This window comes from Scyliorhinus torazame, chromosome 2, assembly GCF_047496885.1.
Source record: "Scyliorhinus torazame isolate Kashiwa2021f chromosome 2, sScyTor2.1, whole genome shotgun sequence".
Classification (NCBI taxonomy): Eukaryota; Metazoa; Chordata; class Chondrichthyes; order Carcharhiniformes; family Scyliorhinidae; genus Scyliorhinus; species Scyliorhinus torazame.
This window is the reverse complement of record NC_092708.1, coordinates 265,893,870-265,914,550: the sequence shown is the minus strand read 5'-3', so window position 1 is coordinate 265,914,550 and position 20,681 is coordinate 265,893,870. Positions and strand designations below refer to the sequence as shown.

At 46.0% G+C, this 20,681-nt stretch overlaps 1 protein-coding gene across 1 annotated transcript in view; it reads left to right on the top strand.

Moving 5' to 3' along the window:
• LOC140398279 (eIF-2-alpha kinase GCN2-like) overlaps positions 1 to 20,681 on the top strand; it is a 257,905-nt gene that overhangs the window by 73,101 nt on the left and 164,123 nt on the right. Inside the window, 6 exon segments of the mRNA XM_072486762.1 lie at positions 123 to 238; positions 385 to 542; positions 9,680 to 10,215; positions 15,407 to 15,522; positions 16,704 to 16,864; positions 18,929 to 19,335. Coding sequence (XP_072342863.1) covers positions 123 to 238; positions 385 to 542; positions 9,680 to 10,215; positions 15,407 to 15,522; positions 16,704 to 16,864; positions 18,929 to 19,335 — 1,494 coding nt within the window.

Here is a 20,681-nt window from a genome sequence, read left to right as displayed (position 1 = left end):
AGTTGATGTGTATTTCTGCCCTGCAGCAGTGCTGATGTCCTGTACAAAACTGATTGTTTAAAAGAACAATGCAATTCTATTGGTAATAAACATTGTAATTGAAAATATTTTTCAATTTTCAGGCGAGAAAGGCAACTTTCTGTATGTAGCAATGAGGACAGTCCCCAGCTGCACAAGCTCATACAGTTCACTATGGGATCAGCTGGAGGGTTTACTGTACACAGAGGAAAGCTTGTCGGTGAGGAACACTTCGAGCTAATTTTATTGTATTTTCTCAGCATCTGACTGAACCATTTAATTGCTGAACCTTGGTTCTACTATTAATTGGTATGGTGTTAAATTAGGAAGTAAGAGAAAAATTACTTGTTTGTCTTCTTGTGACAGGTGAGAGCGAGCACTTGAGCCGGTCAGCCTACAATGCCTTGGAAGAATTGACAGGAAATTTTGTGGTAATCTATGAATGGGTTCTTCAATGGCAAAAGAAGATGGGCAAGTTTCTCACCAGCGAGGAGAAGGACAAAGTTGAAAAATGTAGAAAGCAGGTATTTATGTTGTCTTTTTTGATTTTGTTTGTTCCAAGTGATTTAGCTGAATCAAAGTTACGAATACATTTTCAGAAGTCTGGTGTGAGAAATGGATAAATTCACCATGAGGCAGTAATCCAGTAAATGTAGAGGAATTTTGCTCTTCAGTTAACCATTCCTGATATTGACACTTGATTATTTCAAAATAAAATGTCCCATTCTCCGTTCTAAATTTCCATGCTGTTGTAGGAAAATAATCCACATGTTAAAATATAGTCTTGCCCTCTGTTATCATAGTTCATTGAAGTCAGTTAGAACATAGAATTTACAGTGCAGAAGGAGGCCATTTGGCACATTGCATCTGCACCAGCCCCTGGAAAGAGCACCCTATCCTAGTAACCCTGCCTAACCATTTTTTGGACACTAAGGGCAATTTAGCATTTACAATCCACCTAATCTGCACATCTTTGGACTGTGGGAGGAAACCTAAGCACCCGGAGTAAACCCACGCAGACACGGGGAGAATGTGCAGACTCTGCACAGACAGTGACACAAGCCGGGAATCGAACCTGGGACCCTGGAGCTGTGAAGCAACTTTGCTAACCACTGTGCTACCGTTACCTTCAGCAAATGGCCGGAAGGTTTGCAGGCCTCTGGCAGTAATGAACGTGTTGCAACACAGGATTGCTACGGTGTTTAGGTCCATTAAAGAACAATATGAGAAACATCAGCCATTATCGGGGGATTTTAAGAGGTGGAACGTGTTGCCCCTGTTGTTGGCGGGATGGATGCAGACATTGAATATTTTTTTCTCCTTTTTTTTTCTTTTTATAAATTTAGAGTATCACATTTTTTCTTTCCATTTAAGAGGCAATTTAGCATGGCCAATTCATCTACCCTGCACATCTTTTTTGGGTTGTGGTGGTGAGATCCAGCAGACAGTGAAGATGATGGTGCTGCCAAGGTTCCTGTTTATATTTCAGAACCTCCCGATCTTTGTCCCAAAGTAATCCTTTAAGGTGGATAATGTGTTGCTCTCGGGGTTTGCATGGGCGGGGAAGACCCCGTGGGTCAAAGAGAGTTTTGAGTGGAGGGGGGTGGGGGCTGTTGCCGAATATAATGAATTACTACTGGGCAGCTAATATTGTATGGTCAGGAAATGGGTAGTGGGGGAAGGGCTACTTCTTGGAGGGGAACGAGCCTAAGGGTATTGTTGACAGCGCCTCTGCGATTCTCGCTGGTCAGGTACTCTGTGATCCCAGTAGTGGTGTTGGCCGTGAGCGTACGGGGCAGCGGTGGCACGTTTGAAACTGGAGGGTGCCTTGGTGTGGGCACTGCTCTGTGATAATCATAGATTTGCATTGGTGGGGTGGGGTGGGGGGGGGGGGGGGGGGGGGGGGGGCTGGCTGGCTGGATGCAAGGTTTCGGGGTTGGTGGCAGACAGGGATTAAGCGATTCGGGGACCTGTTCGTGGGGACTGCTTTGCAAAATTAGAGGACTAGGAGAAAGAATATGAACTGTGTTGCAAGTTTCTTTTACTTGTCTTTTCTGTGGCTCTGTTTCAATTATGGTAATCAGTGAATTTGCCCTTTCTGTGTTATCTATGTCCTAATGCTTAGGGTCGCCAGGTATCAAATGATACCACCACAAGTTTCAACCGGCTATCGATCAAAGAGCCCAACACCAGTTAGTTAGCTCAAGGTCAAGGGTACTTTATTTACACACAATTAGTCATGCAACATAAACACTACTAGTTAACTGCACCTATCGACTAAGACAACCTGTACTTAACTTCGGGCAACCGGCTTAGGTCAGAAAACAGTGGCCGCTGTTTGCTTCTGGATCTATCGGGTTCGAAGGAGTAACTGCTGCTCAGTTGGGCTCATCTGTCTGGTACCAGGTGTTGAACTTGTGCTTGCTTCTGGTGTTGCTGCACTTGGTGATGGTCGTGATGTGATCCCTGATCACTCCGTTCGATTCCTTAGCCAATAAGTGGGCGGGGATCTGGATGGCTGGGCATGTCCCAAGCGGTCACTGACCCCGTTGTTTGTATTTCCCTTGGACAGGGAGTGGCACCGAAATGTGTGGGACTGTCCCGGTCGCTCGAGTACCAGTTCTTTGTTTTGGTGAAGATGGGCCATCAAATGCTAATCGGCCCCATCAAAATGGTGATTGGTCCTAGTTTCGATACCGTCTGGACTTCTTGCTTACAAATATACATTTCAGGCCCTGAGCCTGCCTGAGTCTTGGCTTGTCCATTTTACCCGCTAGGCTTTGCAAGTTTCTCTGTACCTAGTTGGAAGTGGCCATCCCAGATGGCTACAGCTGCCCAGGGGGAATGGATTTAGGCAATTGCAGGTCCGGGACTTGTTGAGGATGGAGGTGCCTTCCTTTCCCGGGTTGCCACCTTTGGGGCTGCAAGATAAGGTGTTGTCGAGGGAGGGGGGTGGGGAGCGGAAGGTGTCCGAGGTCTACAAGGTGCTGATGGACTGGGAGGGAGCCCTGTTGGGAGACATTAAAAGGAAGTGAGGGTTCCGGGTGCGGCGATGACCAGCTGAGTCGCACGTTTCGGCAGCTCCCGGTGAAACGGACTTTTGGGCTCTTGATAGGAGCCCCAACGGCAATTTTGACGGCTAAAAACACTGTGTGGTAAACCAGAAGGGAATCCCCCCTGGATACGGATGGAAAAAGGAGGAGAAAGTGGACGGATTGCAGTGGATCCTTTAGAACAGCAGCAAGGAAGGCAAGCAAAAACCAAGATGGCGTCGGAAGGTGGCAGTTTAACATGGGGCCCTGAACAACAAGAGGTCTTGAAATGCTGTGTGGAAGAGATCAAAAAGGAAATGAAGAAAGAGCTGTTGGCCCCGATACTACAGGCGATCGAAGGGCTAAAGGATGAACAAAAGACCCAGGAGCGGGAGCTTCGGGTCGTGAAGGCAAAGGCAGCCGAGAATGAGGACGACATACAGGGCCTGGTGGTGAAGACGGAGACGCAGGAGGCACATCAGAAACGATGTGTGGAAAGGTTGGAGGCACTGGAAAACAACGCAAGGAGGAACAACCTGAGGATTCTTGGTCTTCCTGAAGGTGTGGCGGGAGCGGACGTCGGGGCATATGTGAGCATGATGCTGCACTCGTTAATGGGAGCGGAGGCCCCGGCGGGTCCGTTGGAGGTGGAGGGAGCATACCGAGTGATGGCGCGAGGACCGAGAGCAGGAGAAATTCCCAGAGCCATAGTGGTGAGATTCCTCCGTTTTAAGGATAGAGAAATGGTCCTTAGATGGGCGAAGAAAACTCGGAGCAGTAAATGGGAGAACGCGGTGATCCGCGTTTATCAAGACTGGAATGCGGAGGTGGCGAGAAGGAGGGCGAGCTTTAATCGGGCCAAGGCGGTGCTTCATAAAAAGAAGATAAAATTTGGAATGCTGCAACCGGCAAGACTGTGGGTCACATATCGAGGGAGGCACCACTACTTTGAGACGGCGGATGAAGTGTGGACTTTTATTGTGGAAGAAAAACTGGAATGAGTGGGTTATTAAAAAGAACGTTTGAACAAAGTGGTGGGGCGAATGTGGGGGGCAAAGAGGGGGGTTAAAAAGGGGGGAAAGAGGAGTTTTATGTACTAATCCTGCGATGTGGTAACTTTTCTCTCTCCCACACTTGGTGATGGGGGAGGAGGGGAGGTGGAGGAGATGGTGCGTTGGCCATTGGGGGCGGGGCCAAGGGAGAAGTGCGGGCTTGGTTCCCGCGCTATGATAATCATGGCGGGAATAGAGAAGCAGGAAGGAGGGGGCGTCGCACGGTGTGAGCCGAGGTCACGGGGGGAAGCCGAGGTCGGCCAGAGTTTGCTGACTTCTGGGAGCAACATGGGGGGAGTAATTACGCTAGCGGGGGATCTAGCGGGGGGGTGGGAGGGGGGAATTACTGGGTTGCTGCTGCTGGGGAGAGGGGGGAGCTGGTATGGGGGAGGATGGGCGGGGGGGCACCGCCTGGGGGAGATACAGCTGCGTGGGAACCGGGTGAGGAGCTGGAAAAAGGTGATGGCTAATCGACAAGGGGGGGGGGTAGGAAGCCCCCCAACTCGGCTGATCACGTGGAACGTGAGAGGGCTGAACGGGCCGATAAAGAGGGCACGGGTACTCGCACACCTTAAGAAACTTAAGGCAGATGTGGTTATGTTACAGGAAACGCACCTGAAACTGATAGACCAGGTTAGGCTACGCAAAGGATGGGTGGGGCAGGTGTTCCATTCGGGGCTAGATGCGAAAAACAGGGGGGTGGCTATATTAGTGGGGAAGCGGGTAATGTTCGAGGCAAAGACTATAGTGGCGGATAACGGGGGCAGATACGTGATGGTGAGTGGCAAACTACAGGGGGAGACGGTGGTTTTGGTAAACGTATATGCCCCGAACTGGGATGATGCCAATTTTATGAGGCGGATGCTAGGACGCATTCCGGACCTAGAGATGGGAAAGCTGATAATGGGGGGAGATTTTAATACAGTGTTGGAACCAGGGCTGGATAGGTCGAAGTCCAGGACTGGAAGGAGGCCGGCAGCAGCCAAGGTACTTAAAGATTTTATGGAGCAGATGGGAGGTGTAGACCCGTGGAGATTTAGCAGACCTAGGAGTAAGGAGTTCTCGTTTTTCTCCTATGCCCATAAAGTCTACTCGCGAATAGACTTTTTTGTGCTGGGTAGGGCATTGATCCCGAAGGTGAGGGGAACGGAGAAATACGGCTATAGCCATTTCGGATCACGCTCCACACTGGGTGGACTTGGAGATAGGGGAGGAAACAGGAGGGCGCCCACCCTGGAGAATGGACATGGGACTAATGGCAGATGAGGGGGTGTGTCTAAGGGTGAGGGGGTGCATTGAAAAGTACTTGGAACTCAATGATAATGGGGAGGTCCAGGTGGGAGTGGTCTGGGAGGCGCTGAAGGCGATGGTTAGAGGGGAGCTGATATCAATAAGGGCACATAAAGGGAAGCAGGAGAGTAAGGAACGGGAGCGGTTGCTGCAAGAACTTTTGAGGGTGGACAGACAATATGCGGAAGCACCGGAGGAGGGACTGTACAGGGAAAGGCAAAGGCTACATGTAGAATTTGACTTGCTGACTACGGGCACTGCAGAGGCACAATGGAGGAAGGCACAGGGTGTACAGTACGAATATGGGGAGAAGAGCAGGTTGCTGGCACACCAATTGAGGAAAAGGGGAGCAGCGAGGGAAATAGGGGGAGTGAGGGATGAGGAAGGAGAGATGGAGCGGGGAGCGGAGAGAGTGAATGGAGTGTTCAAGACATTTTATAAAAAATTATATGAAGCTCAACCCCCGGATGGGAGGGAGAGAATGATGGGCTTCTTGGATCGGCTGGAATTTCCCAAGGTGGAAGAGCAGGAAAGGGTGGGACTGGGAGCACAGATCGAGGTAGAAGAAGTGGTGAAAGGAATTAGGAGCATGCAGGCGGGAAAGGCCCCGGGACCGGATGGATTCCCAGTCGAATTCTATAGAAAATATGTGGACTTGCTCGCCCCGGTACTGACGAGGACCTTTAATGAGGCAAAGGAAAGGGGACAACTGCCCCCGACTATGTCTGAAGCAACGATATCGCTTCTCTTAAAGAAGGAAAAGGACCCGCTACAATGCGGGTCCTATAGACCTATTTCCCTCCTAAATGTAGATGCCAAGATCCTGGCCAAGGTAATGGCAATGAGAATAGAGGAATGTGTCCCGGGGGTGGTCCACGAGGACCAAACTGGGTTTGTGAAGGGGAGACAGCTGAACACGAATATACGGAGGTTGTTAGGGGTAATGACGAATGCCCCACCAGAGGGAGAAACGGAGATAGTAGTGGCGATGGATGCCGAGAAAGCATTTGATAGAGTGGAGTGGGATTATTTGTGGGAGGTGTTGAGGAGATTTGGTTTTGGAGAGGAGTATGTTAGATGGGTGCAGCTGTTGTATAGGGCCCCAGTGGCGAGCGTGGTCACGAATGGACGGGGATCTGCATATTTTCGGCTCCATAGAGGGACAAGGCAGGGATGCCCTCTGTCCCCATTATTGTTTGCACTGGCGATTGAGCCCCTGGCGATAGCGTTGAGGGGTTCCAAGAAGTGGAGGGGAGTACTTGGGGGAGGAGAAGAACACCGGGTATCTTTGTATGCGGACGATTTGCTACTATACGTGGCAGACCCGGCGGAGGGGATGCCAGAAATAATGCGGATACTTGGGGAGTTTGGGGATTTTTCAGGGTATAAATTGAACATGGGGAAAAGTGAGTTGTTTGTGGTGCAACCAGGGGAGCAGAGTAGAGAAATAGAGGACCTACCGTTGAGGAAGGTAACAAGGGACTTTCGTTACCTGGGGATCCAGATAGCTAAGAATTGGGACACATTGCATAGGTTAAATTTAACGCGGTTGGTGGAACAGATGGAGGAGGATTTCAAGAGATGGGATATGGTATCCCTGTCACTGGCAGGGAGGGTGCAGGCGGTTAAGATGGTGGTCCTCCCGAGATTCCTCTTTGTGTTTCAGTGCCTCCCGGTGGTGATCACAAAGGCTTTTTTTAAAAGGATTGAAAAGAGCATCATGGGTTTTGTGTGGGCCGGGAAGACCCCGAGAGTGAGGAAGGGATTCTTACAGCGTAGCAGGGATAGGGGGGGGGGGCTGGCACTACCGAGCCTAAGTGAGTATTATTGGGCCGCTAATATTTCAATGGTGAGTAAGTGGATGGGAGAGGAGGAGGGAGCGGCGTGGAAGAGATTAGAGAGGGCGTCCTGTAGGGGGACTAGCCTACAGGCTATGGTGACAGCCCCATTGCCGTTCTCACCGAGGAACTACACCACAAGCCCGGTGGTGGTGGCTACGCTGAAGATTTGGGGACAGTGGAGACGGTATAGGGGAAAGACTGGAGCCTTGGGGGGGGGGTCCCCGATAAGAAACAATCATAGGTTTGCCCCGGGGGGAATGGACGGGGGATATGGAATGTGGCAAAGAGCAGGAATAACGCAACTGAAAGATCTGTTTGTGGATGGGAAGTTCGCGAGTCTGGGAGCGCTGACCGAGAAATATGGGTTGTCCCAAGGGAATGCATTCAGGTATATGCAACTGAGGGCTTTTGCGAGGCAACAGGTGAGGGAATTCCCGCAGCTCCCGACACAAGAGGTGCAGGACAGAGTGATCTCAAAGACATGGGTGGGGGATGGTAAGGTGTCAGATATATATATATATAGGGAAATGAGGGACGAAGGGGAGACTTATGGTAGATGAACTAAAAGGGAAATGGGAAGAAGAGCTGGGGGAGGAGATCGAGGAGGGGCTGTGGGCAGATGCCCTAAGCAGGGTAAACTCGTCGTCCTCGTGTGCCAGGCTAAGCCTGATTCAGTTTAAGGTATTACACAGGGCGCATATGACTGGAGCACGGCTCAGTAAATTTTTTGGGGTGGAGGATAGGTGTGCGAGGTGCTCGAGAAGCCCAGCGAATCATACCCATATGTTTTGGTCATGCCCGGCACTACAGGGGTTTTGGATGGGGTGACAAAGGTGCTTTCAAAAGTAGTAGGAGTCCGGGTCGAACCAAGCTGGGGGTTGGCTATATTTGGGGTTGCACAAGAGCCGGGAGTGCAGGAGGCGAGAGAGGCCGATGTTTTGGCCTTTGCGTCCCTAGTAGCCCGGCGCAGGATATTGCTAATGTGGAAAGAAGCCAAGCCCCCGGGGGTGGAGACCTGGATAAATGACATGGCGGGGTTTATAAAGCTAGAGCGGATTAGGTTCGCCCTAAGGGGGTCGGCTCAAGGGTTCACCAGGCGGTGGCAACCGTTCGTCGAATACCTCGCAGAAAGAGAGACGGAATGGAAAAAAGAAGGCAGCAGCAGCAGCCCAGGATCGGGGAGGGGGGGGGGGGGGGGAGGAGGAACCAGAAGGACTCTCAGGGTTGTTAATATATACTGTATAGTATGTATAGGTCGTTGCTACAGATAATTATATATTGGACTGTTAAATTATATTTTTGGAGAGTGTTACTTGTGACAAGGCAGTTGCCAATTAGGGCTAGTTTTCATTTTTGTTATTTATTATTCATTTTTTGTTTATAAAATAGGTCATTGTTATTTGTGTTGTTATAATATTGTGTAAAGGATGCACAATGTACTGTGTTGGTTGACCAAAAATTTTCAATAAAATATTTAATTAAAAAAAAAGGAAGTGAGGGGGTTAGGGTGGGGGGAGAGAGGAGGAGACGAGGAGGTGGAGGCCGGGACATGGAAGGAGGCCCTGTGGAGGGTGAACGCATCCTCATTGTGTGCAACGCTCAGTCTTATTCCGTTTCAAGTAATCCACAGGGTGCATATGATGGTGGCTAGGATGAGTAGGTTCTTTGAGGAAATGGAAGACGGGTGTGGGCGGTGCATGGGTAGGCCCGCGAATCATGTCCACATGTTTTCGGAATTCCTAAACTGAAGGGGTTTGTAGACGTAATGTCCAAGGTATTGCGGGTGAAGGTGGCCCCGAGTCCAGAGGGGTGTTGAAAGACCCGGGAGTCCATGGGATGAGAGAGGCCGATGTCTAGGCCTTTGCCTCCCTGTAGGATCATAGAATCCACAGTGCAGAAGGAGGCCATTCGGCCCATTGAGTCTGCACCGGCTCTTGGAAAGAGCACCCACTAACCCTAACCCCACTAGCTGCCTGGAAAGGCTTGTGCTGAGTTATTGAAATTTGAGATTTATCCCTTCTTGCCCTGATAATGTTTAAGAGTCACATGGAGCTAGTCCCAAACTACTTGCATGCCAGACTGAGTTGTGCTGGTCCTTCCTTAAATTTGTGAAAGAACTAGTTCAGTTGTTGTGACAATCCAGGAGGTTTTGTGCTAGCTTATTTCTGATGCTATAAATTTCAAAATTTGCGAATGGTGAGAGTTGACCTTGTTATCTCTGGGTTATCAGGCCTGGACGATAACAACTAGGCTACTGCAACCACTCAGGGTGAGAGGGAGGCACAAACACCTCCAGGAGGTGCTTCAAAGAAGGTTGCAGGGAGTGGCATTGGCCCAGCTTCTTGGACTGAATGTTTTGGGAGGGAAAAGCCAGTCAAATGAATGAGATGTTAACCAAAGTAAGCTGTTAGTAGATATGACTCAATGTTTGCTTTTATCTTTCTAGATCCAAGGTGCTGAAAGTGAGTTTAACTCTTTGTTAAAACTGAACCACTCTAATCTGGTGCGTTACATGGCGATGTGCTGCAAGGAGCAGGCGAACTCTATCGTGATCAACCTTCTCGTTGAATATGTCAATGGCTCCAGCCTCTCAGATGCCCTGAGCAAAGGGACCCCAATCGCAGTTGACCGGCTCCAGCACTATGCGGTGCAGCTCCTGGAAGCCTTGGACTATCTCCATAACAACTCGGTGGTTCATAAGTTCCTTAGCGCTTCAAGCGTTCTGGTAGATAACGATGGCAATGTGAAGTTGACAGATTACAGTATCTCGAAGCGGCTGGCTGATATTTGTAAAGAGGATGTGTTTGAACAGACCAAAGTGCGATTCAGTGAGAATGCTGTGCCTTACAAAAGTGGTAAAAAGGGGGATGTGTGGAGGCTGGGCCTCCTTTTGCTGGCTCTTAGCCAGGGCAAGATTGTAAAGGAATATCCGATAACTGTGCCGAGCAACCTCCCAAGCAACTTTCAGGATTTCCTCAACAAGTAAGTTGTATACTGGGACGCTGCTATAATATGGTCCTTGGACTCCATATCTCGGGCCTATGTTATAGGTGAGACTACATTATTTATAGCAAGTGTTTCGTGCTCAAGCTTGATCCTGCCATCCCAGGGCCAATATTGAGTGCAAAAAGCCCCACAATTTCCAATCCTCGTGCTTGAAAATAAATGAATAAAGTATATCCTGAATAAAATCAACCAAATAATTAAATGACTGTTTTTTATTTAAATTTTGTTAACATTATTAACTGTGCTCATAATGAAGGCAAGCTTAAACTTGTTTATAATAGTAGTTGGGATGTCGCAAAGCTTATTTCCATGCAAATTACTGCACCCCATGATGGAAAGTTTTTTGATTTTTGTGTTGGATGAACCAGCAGCAACAGTGTGTCTCGGAGCACATTGCAGGCCCTTGATGAGTGATAATTACAGCCGAGTGTAGGTAATTAAGTAATTGAGGTGGTGGTCTACTAGGTTTAGAATCAATAAATAGTTTGCAACTTATGATCAGGAACGTGAATGAGAGAAGGAACTACCATTTATATAGTGCCTTTCACATCCTCAAGCTGTCTCTGAGCACATCACAGAGCCACTTAAACACAAGTCCATGGAACTTTAGAGATAGCTGATAGGTGGTAAAAGTTTAAGTTGTGTTCACTATAATGACTGGGATATAAATCATATTTTTTATTCAATCGGGGGATGTGGGTGCTGCTGGTTGGACCAGCATTTATTGCCCATCCCTAATTGCCCTGAACTGAAGGGTTTGCTAGGCCATTTTAGAGTGCATTTTAGAGTGAGCCATATTGCTGTCGGCCATGAGTCACAAATAGGCCAGATAAGATCAGGATATCAAATTTAGACCAGAAGATATAGGAGTAGAATTAGGCCACTTGGCCTATCAAGTCTGCTCCGCCATTCAATCATGGCTGATATTTTTCTCATTCTCCTTCCTTCTCCCCATAACCCCATTGATCAAGAACCTAACTATCTCTGTCTTAAAGACACTCACTGATTTGGCCTCCACAGCCTTCTGCAGCAAAGAGTTCCACAGATTCACCACCCTTTGGCTGAAGAAATTCCTTCTCATCTCTGTTTTAAAGGATCGTCCCTTTAGTCTGAGATTATGTCCTCTGCTTCCAGTTTTTCCCACAAGTGGAAACATCCTCTCCATGTCCACTCTATCCAGGCCTCGCAGTATCCTGTATGTTTCAATAAGATCCCCCCTCATCCTTCTAAGCTCCAATGAATACAGATCCAGAGTCTTCAACCGTTACTCATTCGACAAGCTTTTCATTCCAGGGATCATTCTTGTGAACCTCCTCTGGACCCTTTCCAAGGCCAGCACATCTTTCCTTAGATAAGAGGCCCCAAACTGCTCACAATACTCCAAATGGGGTCTGACCAGAACCTCGTATAGCCTCAGAAGTACATCCCTGGTCTTGTATTCTAGCCCTTTCGACATGAATGCTAACATTGCATTTGCGTTCCTAACTGCCGACTGAACCTGCACGTTAACCTTAAGCGAATCGTGAACATGGACTCCCAAGTCCTTCCTAAGCATTTCCCCATTTAGAAAATAGTCTATGCCTCTACTTCTCCTTCCAAAGTGCATAACCTCACACTTTTCCACATTGTATTTCATCTGCCACTTCTTTGCCCACTCTCCTAGCCTGTCCAAGCCCTTCTGCAGCCCGCCTGCTTCCTCAATACTACCTGTCCCTCTACAGATCTTTGTATCATCTGCAAACTTAGCAAAAGTGCCTTCCGTTCCTTCTGCCAGATCATTAATGTATATTGTGAAAAGTTGTGGTCCCAGCATCGACCCCTGAGGCACACCACGATTCACCGGCTGCCATCCTGAAAAAGACCCCTTTATCCCCACTCTCTGACTTCTGCCAGTCAGTCAATCCTCTATCCGTGCCAGGATCCGATCCTTAACACCATGGGCTCTTAACTTATTTTACAGTCTCCTAGGCAGCACATTGTCAAAGGCCTTCTGGAAATCTAAATAAATCACGTCCACTGGTCATCCTTTGTCTAACATGCTTGTTACCTCCTCAAAGAACTCTTAGCAGGTTTGTCAACCATGACTTCCCCTTGACGAAGCCGCGCTGACTCAGTCCCATTTTATCATGCACTTTCAAGTACTTCGCGATCTCATCTTTAATAATGCTTTGAATGCTTTGAAAGAGCACCCTACCTGCGCCCACACCTCCACCCTACCCCGTAACCCAGTAACCCCGCCCAACTTTTTTGGACACTTAAGGGCAATTTAGCATGTACAATCCACCTAACCTGCGCATCTTTGGACTATGGGAGGAAACCAGAGCACCCGGAGGAAATCCATGCTGACACGGGGAGAACGTGCAGACTCCGCACAGACAGTGACTCAAGCCGGGAATCAAACCTGGGACCCTGGAGCTGTGAAGCAACTGTGCTACAGTGCCAATGATCGAAGTCAGGCTAACAGGCCTATAATTACCCACCTTCTGCCTCCCTCCTTTCTTAAACAGCGGTGTTACATTAGCCACTTTCCAGTCCTCTGCAACCCTTCCTGCCTTCAGTGATTCCTGAAAGATCACCACCAATGCCTCCATAATCTCCTCAGCTATCTCTTTTAGAACCCTGGGGTGTAGTCCATCCGGTCCAGGTGATTTATCCACCTTCAGACCTTTCTGTTTCCCCAGAACCTCCTTATTGGTGGTCACTGCACTCACCTCTGCCCCCTGATTCTCCTGGAGCTCTGGCATCCCACTGGTGTCTTCCACCGTGAAGACTGATGCAAGTAACTATTCAGTTCCTCTGCCATTTCTTTGTTTCCTATTGTTACTTCTCCAGCCTCGTTTTCCAGTGGTCCAATGTCTATTTTTGCCTCTCTCTTACCTTTTGTTTATTGAAAAAACTCTTCCTATCTTCCTTTATATTACTAGCTAGCATACACTCATATTTCACCATCTCCCCCTTTATTGGTTTTTTAGTTGTCCTCTGCTCTTTTAAACGCTTCCCAATTCTCTGGCTTCACACTAAATCTCGCCACTTTGTATGCTTTTCCTTTTGCTTTTATGCTGTCCTCAGCTTTCCCCGTCAGCCATGGATGCCTCGTCCTTCCCTTAGTATGCCTCCTCCTACTTGGGATGAATTTCTGTTGTGCCTCCCGAATAATCCCCCCAAACTACTGCCATTGCTGTTCCACTGTCCTCCCTGCTAGGTTCCTTTTCCAATCAACTCTGACCAGCTCCTCCCCCATGTCTTTGTAGTTACCCTTATTTAATTGTAATACTGTTACATTTGATTGCAGCTTCTCCCTCTCAAACTGCAGGGTAAATTCTATCATATTGTGGTCACTGCTCCCTAAGGGTTCCTTCACGTTAAGTTCCCTAATCAAGTCTGCCTCATTACACATCACCAAACCCAGAATTGCCTGTACCCGAGTAGGCTCTGTCACAAGCTGCTCCAAAAAACATCTCTTAACCATTCCACAAATTCCTTTTCATGGGATCCACTACCAACCTTATTTTCCCAATCCACTTGCATATTGAAGTCCCCCATGATTATTGTAATATTGCCTTTTTTACATGCCTTTTCTATCTCCAGATTTATTTTCTGCCCCACATCCTGACTACTGCTAGGGGGCCTGTACATAACTCCCATCAGGGTCTTTTTACCTTTGTGATTCCTCAACTCTACCCACAGAGATTCTATGCCTTCTGATCCTATATTGCTCCTTGCTATCGATTTAACTTCAGTCCTTACGAACAATGCAACCCCGCCCCCTTTGCCCATCTGCTTGTCCTTTCGATAGGACACACAGCCTTGTATATTTAGATCCCAGCCCTGATCCCATTGCAGCCATGCCTCTGTGATGCCCACAACATCGTACCGGCCAATTTCAATGTGCGCAACAAGCTCATTTATCTTGTTCCGTATACTGCGCGCAAGGACATAGTTAACCACATGAGTATTTACAGCAATTGACAATGGTTTAATGGCCATTATTATCCTTTTTAATTGAATTCAAATTCCACCATCTGTGTTCCACTTCCTTCCCAAAGTAGGTCGTACTGTGCTGGCTAGTCCACTGATTTTCTCTCTCTGGCATTGTTTATTCTATTTGGAAAACAATTAACCTCTCCTGGTGGCTTTGCCACAAGTGTGACTGAGATTGGTACCTCAGTAGAAGGGGATTACAAGTGAGAATCTATATCCTGATATTGACCCATTCTCCCACGTTGGATGATTATCTACCAGAATTCTAGCATGTTAAACTGGGTACCACATCAGTAGCTACCTGATGCTTCAATACAAATGCACTACAGGAAGTAAATCGACACTTAAAAGTGCATGTAATGTGTGAAATGCATGTTTCTCATATTCTCAATTCATGATCTCAAATTGCCTAGTGGCCGCAGCTCAGAATATTTTTCGTGTACAGGCTTTTTAGTTGGGAAGGACAGATTGCATAATTCTATCACTAGGCTTTCACAACGTGGGCAAATATATGAAAAATTTCACACATTCACCAGTACATTTTACTGAGATCTTAGTAATAACTTAGAAACTTGAGCATGTTCCAATTATTCCCCTTAGAAACCTTGAATATCTTGCAGGGCAGCCTGGAGAAAGAGACATAGAAACCCACTAGTCCTTGCTTAAAGCTTTTCTCAGGATGTATGTCCTATGATCTCTTCTCAGCCCTTGATATTTTTCCCCTGATTTACTGTGGCTTGTCTCTATCTCCTTGCCAAGATTAGAAATTCCTGTGGGTAGAATTAATAGTGCATTCCTGTATCCTCCCAATGATGGTACAATTGAGTGGGGTTAATTAGTTCTGTGATGTATCAAGTAGAGGATGCTGCGAATATGTTACTATATTTGAAAACTGCCATTGAACCAGAGTACATTTCATCACCACATTGCATTGTAGCCAACCAAATATTCTATGTACTCGGGCTATGTTTCATTGGACAAATAATTCAAGCATTTAGAAAGCAGAATTATTTTTTCCTTAATGCCCTCCTTCTCATTTCCCCAGTTACTCTTGAGCGCGGTGATTTTGTTCAAAGCCTAACTTTTAATTGACTAAATTAATGAAACTTTGGGCGGTTGTTGGTCGTGACATATTCGCAAGGCATGTTTTGTTGGATGATGTTTCTAATGTCGACATCTGTTGTAGATGCGTGTGTTTAGAGGATAAGGCACGCTGGAGCCCCCAACAGCTACTTGAGCATTCCTTTGTGAAGCCCCCATTGGTTCCTGCTCCTTCGCCCAGCAACGAAGACAGCCCAGAAGGTAAGAGGTCTCTCACCATTATACATCGCATTAACATTCTTCATTCACTTCAGCTGTACAGTGGCATTCAACCCTTCAAGTCCCTTTATCTGGTACATCAGCTCTGCCATAAAGGCATTTAATTGTTATGACGAACCTGAATGTTATTGACCACCTTGTTTAGTCAATTATTCCAACATTTTATAAGTTTTCTTGCTATCAGATCTAATTTGTTTTTACTAATTTCCGCTTATAACCTCTGCTCCTATTTTCCTAGAAATCAATTGGTTTTCCTTAATGGTATCTCTTGTTATTTTTCATAATCCCTCCTTCCTGATTATTCATTGGTTTTCTTTTAGTGGATTTATGCCTCTTTTGCTGTTGAGTAATCTACCTGAATTGTGCGTTTTACATTTGCTTTGAGGCACTATGTGAGTTGTTCTTAATTTCTAATGTTGGTAGTTAATGCCACACACCTTTATTGGGATTTGAGGTTCCTGTTTTACCTTTATTGTTTAATTTCCTAAATGACCATTGTCCATGTAGCTCCAATAGCTATGTTTGATTTTCTAGGTATCCCTGATGAAGCACGTTCTTATAATGCATTTTCGTTTTAACACAGTCGGTAAATTAGGGCTATTCCCCAAATGGCGCTACTTCTATTTTTATTTTAGCATGGTTACAGAATATGTTCAGTCTTGTTTTAAAAACAACCTGCCACTTTGTTGCCCTCTTTGGTGACCATCCTGCCCTCCCTCATTCCTGCCTCTCACAGCTCTTCTCCTGGGCTGTTGCTCACAGCGAAGATTCAGGAGAAGGAGCAGCGAGGGAAGTGGCAAACAGGGTGGTGGGGGCAGGAAGCAGCAAGCACAAGGATTGCAGGGAGGCGGTGAGTGGAATGGTCAGCAAGTTGGGAGAAGTCTAAAGAGTTAGGAAATTTTATTAAGAGATTTTTTGGGGGCAGTTAGGCTCGAGGAAGCTAATAGGTTTTCAATGGAAAGTTACAGGTCAGGAATTTAACCCACCCGTATTACATGTTTTATTATGAAAAATGGTTATCATTTAGCACATTTTTGTTTTGCATACTATTTTAGGAATATGCTAGGAGTACTAAACAAGGCATAGCCATATACAATTTTAATTTGTTCCTTTCCCATTTGTTATTTACACCCTATCAATATGGCACATTGTCTGGTTGCCAGATTCAGCAGGAGGAATAGACTGTGCCGAAACTGTTGTCCCGAACAGCCAGCTCCTTGCCGCGTCACTTTACACAGACACCCAGAGGCAGCTGTCACGCTATTACAATGAGTTTGAGGAGCTACAGCTTCTGGGCGAAGGTGCTTTTGGAGCTGTCATCAAGGTAATTGTAATTGAACTGCTGGAACACAATCCTGAACTGTCTCCTGCACAATTCCTTGGACTGACCTCCCATAATGTACTGATTCATGACTTGATTTATCTCCTAAACGTTAGTGCTGTGGTTTAATGGGAGTCTTGTCATCAGTGCCCTGTGTCAAGAATGAAGTTGACTCAAAAATGAATTGGCTTTAAAACTGTTTCTTCATTCTGCCTACAGTGGGAGAGCTGCTGTTGCACGGGAACTGGGTTAGACATTGTCATAAAGCTAAATTACGAATTGGTTTCATGCCGGGTTGTAGCCTGTCTCCTCATCTGGTGTCTAGGCACAGTAGAGAATTGCATAGAAAGTACAGCATAAAGCAGGCCACTTGACCCAATTGTTCCATGCCGGTGCTTATGATCTTCCAGTCTCCTCCCACCCTACTTATCTAATCTTATCAATATATCCCTCTATTTGTTTCTCCCTCATGTGTTTCTCTATGTTCCCAATTTTAAAAATATTTTTATGCATCTTTCACGTCCTTGGGTTGTGTCAAATCATTTCACATACAATTACTAACTTTTAACATGTAACCGCTGTTGTTAGGTAGGCAGACATGGTGGGGAGTTGTGGATATGAGTATGGTAAATGACTAGTTAATCTGATTTGGTGTTTTTGGTTGTGGAATAGTGTTGGCCTCTACACTAGAAAATATCCTCAGCATTTCAGATAGTTCCTTGTGAATTGACTGTCTCAATTTAATGTTGATCAAATGGTGTCTCCTCCACAGTGCAGTACTAATGTGCAGTGATGTAGTGGTATAAATTGTGTGCTTAAGTCTGGGTTTGGGGCATGAACACAAAAGGAAAAACTTTCCTTTTTTAAATAAATTTTGAGTACCCAAATTTTTTTTCTCCAATTGATGGGCAATTTAGCGAGGCCAATTCAACTACCCTACAGAACATTTGAGTTGTGGGAGTGAGACCCACGCAGATATGGGGAGAATGTGCAAACTCCATGAGGGCAGTGACCAGGGGCCGGGATCGAACCCGGGTCCTTGGCGCCATGAGGCAGCAGTGCTAATCACTGCGCCATCGTGCTAACACACAACCTTCTGATTCAGAAATGAGAGCATTACCGCAGAGCCAAACTTACAGATCCAGTATGCATTTATTTAGCATCTGGAAAAGCCCTCCCATTTGATTGAAGATTTGGAAGGTACCCAGCCTTTGTGGAAGTGAACCCTAGCATGAGTCGGTGCTTTGGAGACAGGTGGATAGAGAATAACCAACCGGCATTGGAGTTCATAGTTCTGTGTGGCTACTATATTAAAAGTATTGCTGGCACTGACATACCCTTTAAATCCCCATCATAGTTTGTATTTCCCTTTTGCATCCAGCAGCAGGTCACAGTAAGATCTTCCTCTTCCTCTGATATTTGCTTTTCTTCAATTTGAAATAGCCTTTTCTCTCCCATTCCTCCCCATTGTGTTTATAACATGAAAAGAGAGGGCAAATCTCTATATATTCAAGAAAACCAATTGGCAAAGGATAACACTGGAACCAATCCGTACTCAGTCAAACATTTATTTACAGAGTGAAACCTGACAAGTCTACACTTCTTAGCGCAACCACACAGTTTCATGGAATGTCTCTTTATGTCTGCTTAATTGAAATCCCAATTAATGCCCTCCACCTGCATATAATTATACAAAACTGATATACATTTAACAAATCTTCCTTGCAGATATAGAGGAAGAATAGCAGAGTTCTAATGGGAAGGATGATCCTAGCTAGTAGGAAATGTACCAGTGCTTTGTGTTGATGTACTGTTTGACATGAACCAACGGTGCCCTTTTGGACGAGTGACCGTTCTAAACTTTTGAGAATACTAATTTAATCTGAAATTCAATGAGCTTGGGTAAATTGTATGTCTTTTCTATCCCCTGCATGGATAATTGGTTAATGATTATTTCAGATAATTGGTTGAGCAAAGAAACAAATTGTTCTCGATGGCCTTGTCCAACACCGTGCTTTCTTATTATTTTATATAGTTATTTAAATGTAACATTGTGCTTGATTTCAGGTAAAGAATAAATTAGATGGCTGCTATTATGCTGCCAAGCGCATCTTGGTGAATCCCACCAGTAAACATTTCCGTAGGATAAAAGGTGAAGTGACACTGCTCTCGCGTCTAAACCATGAAAACATTGTACGGTATTATAACGCCTGGATTGAGAAACATGAAATACAGCCCAGCTCGAACCCAGCCACGGAAAACTTGCAACAGACTCCATCCTCACCTGAGCTGGAGCATCAAAGAAAATTGACTTCGCCAGATGACATTGAAAAGAACGCCCCATCCCCAGTCACCACCAGTTCCGTGGAGTGGAGCACATCTTGTGAGAGATCGTCAAGCATCAAATGTGCTGAGAGGGAGTCAAGTGATGAGGATGATGATGATGAAGAGGATGTGTTTTGTTCATCATTTTTGTAAGTATAGTGCAGAATTTGGTGGTTAGCTATTTTTGTGGAAGGGAAATTGTATTTGACTAATTTATTTTAGTTTAAAAAATTTTTCCAATTAAGGGGCAATTTAACATGGCCAATCCATCTACCTTGCACATCTTTTGGGTTGTTGGGGTGAGACCCACGCAGACACGGGGGGGAATGTGCAAACTCACACGGACAGTGACTCGGGCCGGATTCGAACCCAGGTCCTCAGCACTGTGAGGCAGCAGTGCTAACCACTGCACCACCATACCACTCTGTGTTTGACTAATTTATTGACGATCTTTGAGGAAGGTGGATAAAGGGGACCCTGCAGATGTGGTATCCTTGAATTTACAAAAGGCAATTGATAAAGTGCCACATCAAAAGTTAATACACAAAATAAGAGCATAATAAATCTTCATTTGCAGTTCTTGTGCACATTTTCCCATAGGAGACACTGAATACAGCGCAGAAATATTGAGCTGGCTAATTTTCTTTTAAAGGGGAAATCAAGGAAAAAGCCATCCACTTAAATACTCAGAAAGCAATGTTTGAGGAGGGTTGTCGGACTGAAGGAGGTTACAGACATAGGCAGGATTGTGATCCTCGAAAAATCTGAAAACGAGGATGAGCTCAGTCTTATGGAGGGTGGAAGGATGTGAAAGCAATCAGAAGAACATTGGAATAGTTGAGTCTAGAGGTAACAAAGATATGGATGAGGATATCAGCAGCAGATGGACTAAGGTAGGTGTGGAGATGGGCGATCCAAGGGAAAAAGGAATGTCTAAGTGAAACCCCCTTCATTCATTTCAAAATAGGTAACACACAACTTAAGCTAAGAGAACATGGCAGATCAACAGTAACAAAATCATCACGATCCCAAGTATCTGCAGGTGTCACTGGCTAAAGTTGACCTGTTTACAAAAGTACAGCACCAGTATGTTTTCTGCTGTTTCTCCTGCTTGGACCACCTTCTCCAGTTGAGTGTCATCTTGGATGGTTCTCTGAAGAAAAGTGGGATGATACCCAATGCCCAGCAAAAGGTCTATCTTTCCAGTGTTCCTGACTGAGATCAGCCAGGGATTGAAACTGGCACCTGCCTCGTTTCACATTCTATGCTTGCATGATGCAAAGCCAGGGAGGAATGTAAGCTGTGAGGAGGGTACATGAGAGGCTGCAAGGGTTAAGCGAATGGGCAACAAGGTGATAGGTGGAGTATTTGGGGAAGTGTGAGGTTATTTACTTTAGCATTAAACATAGAAAATGCAGGATACCTTTTAAAAGGTGTGAAAGTTTTAAATGTTGCTGTTGGGAGACTTTAGTGAACATTGTGTATCCTGTGTGAG